Source organism: Serpula lacrymans (genome assembly GCF_000218685.1).
Source record: "Serpula lacrymans var. lacrymans S7.9 unplaced genomic scaffold SERLAscaffold_4, whole genome shotgun sequence".
NCBI classification, from domain to species: domain Eukaryota; kingdom Fungi; phylum Basidiomycota; class Agaricomycetes; order Boletales; family Serpulaceae; genus Serpula; species Serpula lacrymans.
In genome coordinates, this window is record NW_006763293.1 from 1,093,461 (window position 1) to 1,107,324 (window position 13,864).

At 47.5% G+C, this 13,864-nt stretch overlaps 7 protein-coding genes across 7 annotated transcripts; 5 read left to right on the top strand and 2 right to left on the bottom strand.

Moving 5' to 3' along the window:
• Positions 1 to 490: 490 nt before the first annotated feature.
• Positions 491 to 2,971, bottom strand: SERLADRAFT_360151 (uncharacterized protein; the record flags this gene model as incomplete). The annotated part of the gene is made up of 11 exons (XM_007315425.1): positions 491 to 1,013; positions 1,063 to 1,192; positions 1,242 to 1,252; positions 1,307 to 1,432; positions 1,483 to 1,564; positions 1,612 to 1,801; positions 1,854 to 1,976; positions 2,034 to 2,149; positions 2,204 to 2,352; positions 2,404 to 2,728; positions 2,779 to 2,971. The coding sequence occupies 11 exons, from the start codon at positions 2,969 to 2,971 to the stop codon at positions 938 to 940; spliced, it is 1,521 nt and encodes a 506-aa protein (XP_007315487.1).
• Positions 2,972 to 3,364: 393 nt separating this feature from the next.
• SERLADRAFT_435175 (uncharacterized protein) lies at positions 3,365 to 3,662 on the top strand (the record flags this gene model as incomplete). Its single annotated transcript, XM_007315426.1, has 2 exons — positions 3,365 to 3,371; positions 3,433 to 3,662. 2 exons carry the CDS (start codon positions 3,365 to 3,367, stop codon positions 3,660 to 3,662), a joined length of 237 nt encoding a protein of 78 aa, XP_007315488.1.
• A 365-nt stretch (positions 3,663 to 4,027) lies between these two features.
• Positions 4,028 to 5,110, top strand: SERLADRAFT_435176 (uncharacterized protein; the record flags this gene model as incomplete). Its single annotated transcript, XM_007315427.1, has 4 exons — positions 4,028 to 4,278; positions 4,337 to 4,504; positions 4,672 to 4,865; positions 4,932 to 5,110. 4 exons carry the CDS (start codon positions 4,028 to 4,030, stop codon positions 5,108 to 5,110), a joined length of 792 nt encoding a protein of 263 aa, XP_007315489.1.
• A 56-nt stretch (positions 5,111 to 5,166) lies between these two features.
• SERLADRAFT_460742 (uncharacterized protein) lies at positions 5,167 to 6,338 on the bottom strand (the record flags this gene model as incomplete). The annotated part of the gene is made up of 6 exons (XM_007315428.1): positions 5,167 to 5,351; positions 5,409 to 5,548; positions 5,602 to 5,668; positions 5,745 to 5,963; positions 6,029 to 6,095; positions 6,176 to 6,338. 6 exons carry the CDS (start codon positions 6,268 to 6,270, stop codon positions 5,307 to 5,309), a joined length of 633 nt encoding a protein of 210 aa, XP_007315490.1.
• A 5-nt stretch (positions 6,339 to 6,343) lies between these two features.
• SERLADRAFT_460743 (uncharacterized protein) lies at positions 6,344 to 7,125 on the top strand (the record flags this gene model as incomplete). The annotated part of the gene is made up of 2 exons (XM_007315429.1): positions 6,344 to 7,006; positions 7,060 to 7,125. Coding segments are annotated over 2 exons (498 nt in total), but the record flags the coding sequence as incomplete, so codon positions are not given.
• On the top strand, positions 7,093 to 8,532 carry SERLADRAFT_460744 (uncharacterized protein; the record flags this gene model as incomplete). Its single annotated transcript, XM_007315430.1, has 5 exons — positions 7,093 to 7,140; positions 7,197 to 7,782; positions 7,848 to 7,918; positions 7,973 to 8,013; positions 8,064 to 8,532. 4 exons carry the CDS (start codon positions 7,711 to 7,713, stop codon positions 8,279 to 8,281), a joined length of 402 nt encoding a protein of 133 aa, XP_007315492.1.
• A 95-nt stretch (positions 8,533 to 8,627) lies between these two features.
• On the top strand, positions 8,628 to 11,457 carry SERLADRAFT_460749 (uncharacterized protein; the record flags this gene model as incomplete). The annotated part of the gene is made up of 10 exons (XM_007315431.1): positions 8,628 to 8,753; positions 8,800 to 8,870; positions 8,920 to 8,989; positions 9,039 to 9,120; positions 9,175 to 9,976; positions 10,028 to 10,102; positions 10,163 to 10,176; positions 10,269 to 10,328; positions 10,517 to 10,634; positions 10,868 to 11,457. 10 exons carry the CDS (start codon positions 8,706 to 8,708, stop codon positions 11,025 to 11,027), a joined length of 1,500 nt encoding a protein of 499 aa, XP_007315493.1.
• Positions 11,458 to 13,864: the final 2,407 nt, after the last annotated feature.

The following is a 13,864-nucleotide window of genomic DNA, read 5'->3' on the forward strand; positions in this document are numbered from 1 at the left end:
CCCGAGTCACGTGTGTACCGTGACTTGTTCTCTCCAATGCTAGTAACCATACCACTTCCCTTCAATATAATTTCAATACACAAAGCGCCTCATCGTGATCAGCTGCGCTCTAGCATCAAATCACTTCGAACACCACAGCATCCCTTTTCACTACAGGACCTTACACTGGCAGGACTAGCAATGAAGGCCGTATAAACGCTTTTATTCGATATACCAAATACCATCCAGCAAAGCTGTCGTGCTGTTGGTTTTCTGCCCTTGTCTATATACAAGCTGTCAAAGGCAAGTGACGCCTTTGGTTAATCTGATCCCCTATTCACAATTCGGCGTCATATGGCATCAAGTCACGCAGACAGCTCGTGGGTATACTAGTATCCTGCTCCTTTGGCTTCTGATTCGTGTGCCAAGGACCATGCAGCCTCAAGTAATCAAGGTACGCCCTTATTCTCTTCTAGGAACATCACGCATTGATAGGTGACTCCGCATGTTCGCTGAAGGCTGTGACGTGCGACGAACTTGCTGGAAGGTTCGCCATGTACTGCTTCTGCTTTGGGCACGTCCATGTTTACCTATAGCCGCATCCCTAAATTCCTTTCTTAGGACGTTGCATCCTAAGGATCACAGGGGATGGGTTGCGGGAAGCGACAGTGTGTCGCAAATAATCAGTAAGTACAATTCATTCAATAAGCATGAGCTAAGGGTCCACTGTGATTCTTCAAACAAGTGAGTATGTCACTATCTTACTCAACGACAGTTCGACATTCAACTACATAAAAAGGTACATAAATCTTATGTTGGTCACACACGGGTAGTATATTCTCCTAGTTCAAGTTTTGATTGTAAATCGATCAGGTACCAAAGATGTTCTACAGGATGTGTTTACAGCGGACGTATAGGCATATACTTTCCACAGCTATTGAAACAAAACAAGAAGTTCTTATGCGTCTTGTTGAATCAAAAACAACGCCTTTTCAGACCGGACTCTGATGGAGCACTTGAAAGGCTTGGGATGACTACTCAATCAGGTTAGCGACATGACTACAAAGGTGAAATGATAGGCACCTTATAGTTCCCTCGGTCTGTCCAACTTCCGGCGTAATGGGCACACCATCCTCGACACACTTTGAAATATCAAATACACTCAACACCATAGCACAAGATATGAATAAGGATAACTCTGCTAGAACCATTCCTAAGATAAGAGTCAGTGTTGAAACCCAAGTACCTTTGAAGAGTAGTACCTGGACATATCCTGTGACGCATTATCTTTAGCAGGACTCCACTGGTATTATGACATGGTGCTTACCGTCTACCAAAACCAAAACACACGTTGCGGGGATCAGTTTCTGCCGGTTTATCTTCAGAAGCTATGAATCGTTCTGGATCAAACTCTGCAGGATATCTATAAGTTTTGGGATCATGGAGCATTTTCCTGTAAGTTATGTCAACTCGAGAAAAAACCAAAGTAAACTGTATACCAACCATATGTTTGGGACAATCAAAGAACCCTTTGGTATAAAATAACCATCGTGAACATCGTCCTCCACTGCAACATGAGCACCACCTAATCCATGTAAGCATGTCAAATACTTATCAAGTACATCAACGTACCGAGCGGAGCGAGCGAATGCCACCGCAGTACTTCTGATACCATGGCATTGACATAAGGGAGAGCCTCACGATCATCGGTAGTCGGGAGCCTGTTGTTATCAATCACGCTGTCGATTTCGGCTTGTGCCTTCTTCTGTACTTCAGGGAATAGTGTCATCGCGACAAAGAAAGCGTAGATGGCTGCTACAGTCTAAATGCAATTCAATATGAGGGCAAGTCGCACGGATGTAGGGATCATTTACCGTGTCTGCGCCACCAGAGTATATAGTCTGAGCCGACCACTTTATTATATGTTTTTCCTCTGCCGAGACAGTTCGATCTGCAAGTAGTTCCGAAGTGAAAGAATGCAAGGCCGTGCCCGTTTTCTATACAGAAGGCAAGATTTAATTTTGAGAGAAACTGTCTTGCCTGGGATCTCACACCATTTTCTCCTTGACATCTTCATGAGGTTGATCGGTCATTTCCTTTAAACTCTCATATCCAGCCCTTGCTATTGCCTTGAAGCCCGTCCCTGGAAACCAATTGGGGAGGTAACGTACTAGGTGTTTCATTAGCAAAGAAAGATATATATAATGAAAAGGCGCATGCTCACACAAAGGCACAATATCTACCAAAAATGCACCGGCGGTAGTGGTGATAGAAAAGTAGTGTATTGCTATATCAGCTACTTTGAGGTAGGGGTCGTTGATGTTTTGAGCTTCATATCCATGAGAAATCCGAAGTATGATCGATCCAACAGCCCTGCCAGAACGTCATGACTCAAGTGAACATGTCAAAGAAAAGTCAACACACGTCCGGATGTGAGCAGCTAGATCTGACGGGTCATTCAATACATTTCGTAGGAAATGGTGGAACTTGGTCTCTATGAGAGTTTGATACTTTTCCAAGCTAGCACGACTGCCAATGGTACGGTAGAGGTTCTTGCGATATTCACGGAAGCGGACGCCATATTGCAGAAATGCGGTAGACTGATTCCAACCCACCAGATCGCCGGCCAATGTCAAATGTGGTCGATTAGAGTACAGCAGACTTTTCTTCTCTAACATGCTTAAGGCTACCGATGCAGAGTTGATGACGATCGTTTGTCGTCCAAATTCTTTGATGGAAAATATATCCCCTGAAAGTGTGATTAGATAGCGTACGTGGAGATTTGGAAGACATAAGTACCATATTCCTCACCCCACTTTGCAAAAGTCAACCAAGGCGTTTTCGAAGGAACATCGAGAACATTGCCCACCAGCGGGAGCCCTTTGGGGCCAGGAGGAAGTGGGTGGATGGGCCTTTTCTGAATGAGTTTCTTTACAAAGAACAACGCGAGCACCGCTAGAAATGCATCCAGCCAATTGATTGGGAGGGTCATAATCAAGGGATGGTACGGGGCGACGAGATACGAGAAACACCGCCGACAACCCAGGGGTGTTTTACATTCCACGGGATAGGAAATTCTGAAGCACAGAGCCACTTAGGCGCAAGTACTCTGCGAGCTAGAAGCAGTCTCAAATTGGTTTGTGTAACTCTTATTGAAACGAACTGATGGAGAAGTGTTCTCAAGGCCAAGTTGTATCGCAAATGCGGCACGGCGAATGTCAAGCTAGGCTACTTGCAAGGGATTTTAAGCCACCCCATGTCCAGGATAGTTCACAGCATGACCGAAGGCACAATCTGATGAACTGTGAGAAAAAGAAATACATCCAATGAGCATAGACTTATGCCACGATAGGCAACGTTGAAGGATGCATGACGCACAATCACAATGGATAGTTATTAGTGACTAATCGAGCCGTCAAGGTGGAAACGAGTACACGCGGCGCCCCACTGCAGTCCGAGGAGCGACAGAGGGGTCTGCTGCAGCTTCTACGGCTGCAAATGCCAATAGGGGGCAGATAAGACAGGATTTGGCATTTAAGAGTGCAGTTATGGTTGTAAACGAGCGCAGGGAAGATGTCATTGGTGTTCTGCATAGTGTAGAATTAAGAGCCCTTGTGACTGATCTGAGAGACGCTTCGAATGTCGGTGGAAGTGATGATGACAACATACGCGCAGCATTCTAGGATTTGGAGTGACCTGGGGGGTGTGAACGGGATTTCAGGTTACTTTGAACTCCACAGGGCTTGAATTGGAGTATCTAGATAAAGGACGGAGTATACGGTCATGCATGGGGTTTTCCATGGGCAGCGTCACACTGATAATGAGTCCAGAAGATCTGGATTTGATGCCAGGGTGTCACTCATTGAATCCGTTGTTAGGTCATTGAATCTAATACAAACGTCTTAAGTACATTGTTCACTTGATTCGTCCGTTGAATTGCAAAAAGAATCAGTTGCGTTATCGTTACCTCAACGTCTTGAATAAAAAATACAACAAGAGCCACTCACCTTGAATAAACTGCACGCGTCTTTCTTCCGAGTCCACTGGTATGTCGCGTCTGTTCCCTCCTGCTGGTCCTGTTCTGCCTCCCTTCAGAACGATCCTAATACAAGGACAATATCACGCGTCAGCACCCATTCACCTCTGTCTGTCGACTGTTACCCCAGAAACCAGTGCTATCATCCTGTCACCCTCTCGTGAGGCTCTCGTGCGCAGTCTACAAGGTTACAACGATGAATGGATAAATAATCATTCTGGACACGGAAGTATCTCAAGCATGTCCGCCAATATTAGGATGTTGTAGGTCTCAAGGTCCTCGTGCCTGTCTCCAGTTGTCCAACGAGTTATCCCCTTGTAGCTATCCTCCAACGTCTGCCCATCTCGTAGCATTGCTATCATCTTTTCGAGTTCACGACCTTCATGAGGACGTACCACTTGACTTTCGAGCTACTCTCGATACTACTCCCACTCTTTTAGTCCTCCACGAGCCCTCACTATATTTCTCGACAAGAAACATAGACAGCCCGTGCGTGATTTCTTTCCCATACACCACTTGTTACGCGTACCATGACCCCAGTTACGCAAAAGGCACACAATCTCATCTTACCTCTTGCTGGTCACACACGCTTTGGCAGCATTGAGCTTCCTATCCACGAAACAATCCCGGTATATTTTTCTTTTACTCGTAGCCAGTGCATACCCCCTAGAATTCTCTCGCAGTGCTCATAATGTGTCTTTTGCCCTCTTTGACTCCCGGCTCGATCGACTAAAGCTTCCCATACTTCGACTACCACCTCGATCGTTATTTTCGGACGAAGAAGATACAAGTCAGCCTCCAGAGCCAAAAATGGTAACTTTCTTTGCACAGAAATATTTCGAGTGGGTGGGTACGTTTGAAAAAGGTGCATATATCCCTGTATTAGTATTGCTTCAAACGCTTTTATATTCTGTAGATGCAGTTTTAGTACATACGCCAAGACCCCTAGAAGAATCAGGAGAAACGAGAGAAAACTGCAGACTTCGTTTACACAAGTGCAACAGCGACGACGACAACGACAGTACATGGAAGTGGTCCGAAATTACGCAGCAACCACAAGGTAGCACCAAAAAATTCAAGACATTTGTATGGTAGGAACTCGGGATCGGCGCATTGAAAATGAATCACCGATCCATTCTACCAAAGCAGAGAGGCCTTAGCTGTCGATTATCATTGTCTCTTTTAAGGCACGTATAGTATTACCACTAACTAGATCGTCGAATAAGTTATAATGTATGCTATATTCATGACGCAGGATGAGAAGGCATATCCATCGCAGTCATAACACTAATCACATAGCAGAACCGAGAACTTTCATAGCCAGAGCACGAAGAACCTACGAAGAACCAGAATATATTAGTTATGGACATCGGTGTCGACAACAGGCACTTACATCTGCTTTCTGAGTACCACCGAGCTGGGAGAAGACAGCCGCAACACTCTTTCCTTTAGCATCTCTTACTGCACCAAGGCGATTCCCAGCGTAAGCTCCTACCATAAGTCCAGGAACATTAGCTATAATGAATCCTACCCCTGGAAAATGACAGAAATGAGAACAGGTGTCGATATAAGCGATATGAACCGACCTCCTCCACAAACAGCGCCGAGATATGACCACCAAGGAGCATGTCGCTGGACTTCTGGACGCAGGAGCTAAACGACCAAAACAAGCAAGTTTGATTCCTTGCGTCAGTATTTGTATGGATAATTATATGATAGCGGCACGTACCTCCTCGAAAACGTCCGCGAAAACACCCTCAGCGTCGGCGCCTTGACCCGCAGCGCCTGCATTCGCGCCTCCCCCAAACATGCCGGCGAACTGTGAAAAGAAATTCTGCGAAGCTTTGGGGTCCTCGCTCTTGTTACTATAAGATTTGGATCTGTATAGTGCATCGTACTCCTTCCGTCGTGTAGGATCAGAGAGCACATAGTAGGAATCTGCAACGGCCTGGAGGGTTCCGTGAGCGCCAGAGTGAGATGTGGAGCCACGAGGTGAATGAAGTAAGTACATACTTGGAATTTCTCTGTTGCTACCTTCTTCTCTGCAGGTGTTGCCTTTGATAGTCTGTCAGGGTGAGTTCTATGAAACGGGTGGAGTCAGACCAAAAGTTTCGATGCATTAAACCATTTGAGCTGATATAAATGTGGATGCTGCCGCACCTGAGCGATTCCTTCTTATACGCCTGACGGATTTCGTCGGCAGATGCAGACTGTTGTACACCGAGGAGAGCATAATAATCTGGTAACGCTGCCATGATATGGAACAAGTAAGTGTCGTTGGGGGCTTGGTGCAGCGCTGAACGGGACCAAGTATGTATAGGCCATTTTGGAGTGACGCAGCCAGCCTCCACCAGAACCAAAACCGTGACGATGTCGCGTGGGTGCGTGGGAGTTACTGTTCCTGTAGATGCAGATCGCGTCGGTGGACTTGTTTGTGCTATGTCTGCCACAGCTACAGTCACTGCAGCCAGCCCTGAAAAGATCAAAAGATCATCTAAAATCCTTTTGCGACGTTATATCTATTCGATATCATCTCGTAATATTCATTGTTGGTCCTAATGGAGGACCAGCAACCTAATGAAGTACGTCTGGCTCGGAAGGGTGCCAGCGGTGTGCCCGTTGTCCGTCCCGTGAGAGGTACTCAAATAAGAAGAGGGAGTTACTTGGGGCGTGGTGGGCGAGGCGGTCGTGGCTATCGACCTATGTTGCTCTCAGGAGCACCTCCAATTGCCAAACGACGTCGAGAGGACGATCACCGTGACGCGGTTTTACCACAACATTCACCCTCATCTTCTAAGAAATCAAAAAGTCGACCGCTGCTTGAAGAATTTACCATAGAGATACCCGTAGAATGTCGGAAGGGTGCTCCTGGTAGTTCCTTCAAAAGACGAGATTGGATAACGTACCAGAGGTCTCGTTTTAGCTCTGAGGGTCACAGAATGGCATATTGGCACTTTTCGGGCAACAATGCTACATTTTATGTGGAAAAGGGTGGGGTTCTCCCCTACTATGTTGATTGATGGCTTACATAATGTATTTCTCAGATGCGATACCTAAGGTCCCTTACGAACCCTCTTGGAATACGGCGGTGGTCAAAAAGGAACCTTTGGCTCCTCTACCAAAAGGTGCCAGTTTCTCTCTTCATTTAAAAGGCCCCAATAAGTTATTAAAAGTGATTCAGTGCCCGATAAGCCTGAGGCTCCTATAGAGTCGACAGTGACAGCAACGCAAGTTGAGGGTGACCGGCATCCACCTCTTAACGTGAGTTGGTTTCATTCCGGAACGTTGGAAATATCACCAAGCTCTGGCAATGGGCTGGAAATGGCACCACAAACCCCTGCCCATGATGGCCATGATCCAGAATCAGATTCTGATGAATCTGTGGGCATGTGTTGGGTGTTAGCTGTCGAGAGGGTTAACGCCAGGAGAACCTGAGGTACAGGAGGGAGTTTGACCAAATGACCACATGGTACTAGTAGGAATTCAATTGTATCATAACCTATCCATCCATCCAAGTCAGTGTTTCTCTCGCCATACATTATCATGATATGTATTACTTTATCATATCTCAGACCTACATTACGTTCTTTGCTGGATTCTTGCTTACAGCCACACTCCATACTCTGTAACATTTCCAGATCTTCCTTATATAGATAGACCCATCCTCCGCGTTTGAAAGTTCGCACCAATCTTCGATGTCAGACCGTACTCGTTTACGAAGCGATGTAGACAAAGCCTACGACATACAAGTCAAGGCAGCTACGAAAGTATGTCGTCGTATCCTTTCCAAGCCTCTCCTAGTCACAGAAATAATTATTCGCTCGGGTGCCAGGGCGCTGCACGATCTACAGGTGTCGGTTTGAGTTTGGTCACATTAGCTCACTACACTTGGCCGCTTTTCAGGTGACAGCAGATCTATTTTCTTCGAATATGCTCCCACTGACAGCTGCATTGTAGACGGCAAACCCTTGCGTTTAAAGCATTTCTGGTGTCAGGTTGTGAGTACATCCCCCTATACGGAGAAGATAGTTTAACATATACGTTGCAGTCACCATGTTTGGCCTGGTAATTGGTGCAGATAATGCGCTACTATCACACGAGGCTGAACGACGGCGTTCTGAGAACGCTATCCGTAGAGAAGCCAGGTTAGAGCTAGCTCGCCGTGGGCTCGTAGGGACGGAAACAGAGATAGCAAAGTGGCGGGCCGAGAGGGCTGAATTGGAGAACATTCGAAGGTCATCACCACCGTCTTCCTCGCATGAGTAATACCAGTTCATTGCGGGATAACCAGCCCCCAGTATTAAGCCTAGATGTATGTACTAGGTCATTTGTACAGCATGCTGCATATAGATAGCCCACGATGAGATAGAAGTCAGTGAGTATTAAGCTTGGTCATCGATATTGATGTCGAGATCAATGATTGTAACGAAAGCTGCTGTGATTGCAGCAAGGGCGGGGAGCAGACCGATGTGAATGTGCGGTCATGTATGAGATAGAGAACGTCGTCGTCGTTGGTCGCTGCAGAGGGACTGAAAGTTTGTGGCCGAGTGAAGCGCAGGTGTGTGATGTGGGCTGAGTCAAAGGAGCGATGAGACGGATGTGCTGAGTCAGCGGACACAGGAGAGATTTGAGCCTGCGACGACGAGGAGCTCGTAATAACGAACTACTAACAGACCAAATCTTGAAACAAATGCCTGAATCTCACAGCAGAGCCCGTTCTCTCTCTGGCGATCTCGACGTATGTTTATCTCCATACACATATCCTCTCGCTAACCATCCACAAGGACTCCGACCTCGAGTCGCATGCCGACGACGCCCAAGGTCCCTCCAAGCCAGGCAGAAAAAAAAATCCAAAGTACGTGTGTCGTCGTGCCCACTGGTTTTATTCTCTGACAACACCACAGCTCCCAGGCCGCACGCAGGGACCAGAATCGCATTGCCCAGCGCGAGTTTCGTCTGCGCAAACAGCAGAGAGTCTGTCCTTTCGTTCTTCCTCCGATGCTTCTGCTCACGTCTTCCACAGATCCGTGACCTCGAAGCCCGCGTCGAGCTTCTCTCAGGTTCACAAGATGAAGCCCTCAACGACATGCGTGCAATATGCAAAGGTCTGTCTCCCCCTTCTCCTCTTCCCTCACTCACTCACTTACCCGCTGCCCCAGACCTAATGGCCGAAAACCAGACCCTCCGTAACCTCCTCAAGTCTGTCTCAGGCTTCATCTCAGAAGGCTTTGGTGGCCTTCTTCCCAAACTTGGCTGGGACCTTTCCGAGTTTAACACCTTTCTGAATAAATCAGAAACTGACACCGCATGGGAGAGCTTTCAACGTCGCAAACACTCTCATTCTACCACCCAATCCACGGGTGCCATGTCTACTGTCTTGGGGCCTCCCTCCACAAAGCGTCCAGCCCCCGAGGATGACCACATCACAGGCGGCAAGAAACCCAGACGCATGGGCGGCTCAGAAGATAAAGACGACCCGCACCAGTCCGCCCACGACAAATATTCCCTTCTCGTCCCCCTCAACCCCACGGTTCCCTCCAACAACCTTTACTCCAGCAATGCGCGCTCTCCACACGACTCCTCACTCACTCACTCCTCAAACTCCAACTCGACCTCCACTTCAAACACTATCTTCTCAGATCTCATGCGCAATACCGCAGGCTCTCCCATGTTCATCCAGCCCTCGCCTCCCTCCAGTACACCTTCGCAGTACGGCAACACCTCCTCCGGACCACCTCCCTCTAGTGCTAATGTCAACGGTGCCTATCATCCTCAAGGACCTTACATGCCCCCTCTTAACATGAACCTCGAACAAAGTCTCCCGTCCCTGTCCTTCCCCCAGAGTGGAGGAGCTACAAATGGCGGTAACTCTCAGAGGATGACACCTCAAAACCCACTTTCTAACGACCCCCATGATACCGACGACAGCTCCAACAGGGGTGAAGCACTCAAACTTATCACGTAAGAATATATATATTACTCTCCGTTAACGCTAAATAACGAGGCATGCAGTTATCACCTCGACAACTTCAAACGCAACAGTGCATACTGCCTTCCCTCCTCCCTTCGCCCTACCCTCGTTCAACGGTACGTAGTTCCTCCAGCCTACCTCTTATCACGAAACTTATCTTCATTTTATACGTACAGAACCGTCCCACATGGTCAGTCCCCTTTATGAGCTAATACTATCCCAGCAGCAAGCGACTCACCTCCCTTTTATTTCCTTTCGATAAATTACGTCTTGGATTAATAGAAAGCGTCATCGATCGTATCCTACATCCCGAGCTGCGCGACCGCATGATTTTGTTACGTGGTACGTCACTTTCCCTTTCTTCACCTTCCCTTCCTTTTCTGTTCGTCCTTTTCCTGCTCTACTGTCTCGCTGTATGCGCCTTTATCAACTGGCTCTCACAATCATGCTTGTTCCTTCCTATCATACGCCCTAAACGTTTCGCCACGTCATATCAAATCACTATCAACCTCTTACCTCGCTCCCCACAGGCCAATTTGTGCTCATCGACTGTTTATTCGACTATAAAAGGAATGTGACCATCCACGGAGATGACGTTCTCGCACATAGTAACTGGGAGATTGGAGAATCATGGTTGCGGAAATACGGGTGGGTGTTTCTATGATTTATAGTTTCGTTTGCAGTTTGGAGGATTTTTTTTGGTGTTGGGGTGATGGATATATGGACTAGACTAGTCTTGTTGTTCTTTTTGCAGTTTCTTTTAATTTACTTGGTACCATTGATTTAAATACAACTTCACTTTCGCATTCCTTTCGATTCTAATTTCTACTCACGTAATGGTCTCTCTAACAAACTTCATGCTAACTTGCTCAAAATGACAGATACCTAGTTGACAATGCGACGCTGTCCATATGTAACCGTTGGCGCCGCGAGCGTGGAGAGACGGAGCTACGTCCGGCAGATCTGTCGTCGGATCAACAACCGCATCAGCTGCATTCACATCAGCAGCAGCAGAGTCAGCAGCAGGGGAGGGAAGCGTAGTGAGGGCATCGGATACTATTGATTGTTGGCGTGCGGTGACATCAGATGGCCTCAGACGAGAGGAAAGTTGAGGGATGGGAGACAGGAAACGAGGTGCAGGGGGGATGAGATGAGGATCGACGTGACGCGACACCAGAGAAGATTTAGAGGCAAATTCGAGGAAGGATGGAGGTGGGATGGAAGGCCCCACGAGGAGAGGATAGGGGGGTGTATATAAACGACACAGATGCCAGTGGAGGCTAAGGTCATGGTCGACAACGGAAATGGAAAAGGGCTCATCAACCTTGATCAGACCACAATGGGTGGAAGAATAAATAACATTCTAACTTTTTATGTATACGCTTATACATAGATAGTAGTACGAACCCGAGTCTTAGAAGTGATTTATAACTGGCCGGAGTGTGATCTGTGACACTTACAACTTGTCCCACTACTTAATCACATTAACATTATTTTGACCCCTGACTTCGTTGATAACTTTGCAATTTGCCTGTTGTTGGCTGTAGGTAGATGCTTGACACCAAGACTTAATGTATCCCAGCCATGAGTGTTGTGAGCTCCGTTGAATGTATTGGTCCTTTATTGACCCAACCCTCTTTTTTTCTTCTGAAATGTCTCTTTGCCTAAAAGTAACAATAAATTACTCAACAGATACAAGCAACTCTACAAGTTATGTATTTTCGAAGGAGGCTCGAGAAGTCCAGCGATATTGGGAAGTATAGACGGCTGTCCAAATTTGTATATGCTATAGACATTGCTTAACAAGATAGACGGGTATAAACAGTGATTGGTGTGTGGTGACAAACTGTCTTGGTTTCTTTACACTTTATTTCCACCCACCCTGCATGGCATGGGCGGGCTGCGCATAGCTTCCTTGTGGCTGTGGAGGCCCCCAATGGGGTTGTTCTGTAAGTTGGGCAGGAGGCCTAGGAGGAGGTCCTGGAAAATATTGTTGGTTCGCAGGTTGATTATATGCAGGCTGTTGGTGCGAAGAAGGAGGTAGCAATTGCAGTTGCCCATGATGAGACATGTCGGGCGGAGGTGGGGGAGGAAGAACAGGCTGATACATTGGTTGTGTTGAATGGTAGTTCACATTCATGGGCGGCTGGGGTAAGCTAGGTCTGGATGGTGATGGATTACGACGAGATGATGCAGGAAGAGGTGGAGGAGGAGGGAGACTTGAGTTCCCACCATTGTTTTGAAGTCCAGGATTGGGCGAGTGTTGTCCAGGTGAGTATGACTGAGGTGGTGTACTATACTGTATATGCGATGGGGCTGGCGGAGGAGGTGGAACATGCTGGAATGGCGCACTCTGGTGCACAACGCTACCTGCATAGGGACGAGTTGGGCTGTGTGAATTGAGTTGTTGTGGAAAACTTGATGACGGAGGTAGAGTTAATGACGGCTGTCTGTGATTTGGATACTGTGCATAGTTCTGATGCTGAGGAGGCTGTTGAGGCTGTTGAGGAAGGGGCCTTGACCCTGTCGAGATCGTACTACCAGTCTGCGACGAAGGTAATGGGGGAAAGTAGTCATGCGGCGGTGAAGGTGTCTTCGGCTGATACCCATGGTAAGGTTGAGGGGGAGCAGACTGTGCTATAGGAGGGGCTGCAGGCGGGGGAGGAAGAGCAGCTGTGGGTGGGCGATATTGCTGTGGAGGGGCTGATTGAGAAGGAATCGGGGGATAATGAACCTGAGATACAGGGGCAGGAGGATATTGAGGGTATTGATAAGACTGAGCATCATAGTTCTGATGGAAAGATGCAGAGCTAGGAGGCGGGACAGGCGGAGCAAAGTTGGACTGGGTGGGAGTAGGCGCTGGAGCGGGGGCATATCCAGATTGTCCAAGATGGTGCGGAGGTGGATGATGTGGAGGAGAGTAGCTCAACGGAACTGGTGTATGCCCCTGATGCGGGACAAAGCCGGAAGGCTCTGATGAGTAGGATGGAAGAGGTGCAAAATTAGAGGGAGTAGCTTCGGGGATGGGCATTGGCATGAAACCGGAAGATGAAGCCGGCATGCTATATCTTGGGCCATTATGGCGCGTGGAAGCTTGGTGACTTACAGTGGCATTATTATACTGGGGATGGTAAGGAACAGGTCCAGAATAGGTGTTGCGATGGGGAGAAGGTCCAGTCGGTGTTACAGGACGGTCATAGGAAAATGACGATCCAGTCCCAAGATATCCGTTCTGCTCAAAACCTTGTGATGCATGGGTAGGCAAAGTCGAGAAACCAACAGATGAAGAAGGTCGTAACTGCGCGCCATGGGCAGGCTAAGAGTAATATTAATTATCCATGTACTACCATAGTTTATGGGATACTCACAGGAAAACTTTCCCTGCGCCTATGATCCGGGACATTCAGCTCCCCAAAATCGTTCGCAAGTTGATCAATAGGCGAAGCTCTATTCCTCTGTTCATATGGAGGGGCATAGAGATCAACCTTAGCCATAGAGCTTGACGACCTAAGAGAGGATGGCAGAGAGTCCAAATGACCAATTTCCGATATACTGCCAGATGATGAAGTGATTCGGGATGGTGTGGAATGCGAGCTTATGCTAGTCATCGAGGAATTTTCTCCCGCTGGGATGAAAGAACCTGGACCACCATACTGTCTGTTGATCTGGGTTGGTTTCGGGGTAGTCTTTTTTTCAGGTGGTGGCTCCTATAGATCCAAAAGGATAAATATGTGCTCAGAATGTTGAATAAAAAGGACCTACATTCGACCAAAATGTCAGTTCTAGATAAACTTCTCCGCAATATTTCTCTTTATGCATAAGAGTAAACCACTCTGCGAACTACATCAGACCAACTGGACAAGAATCAGCAACCAGAA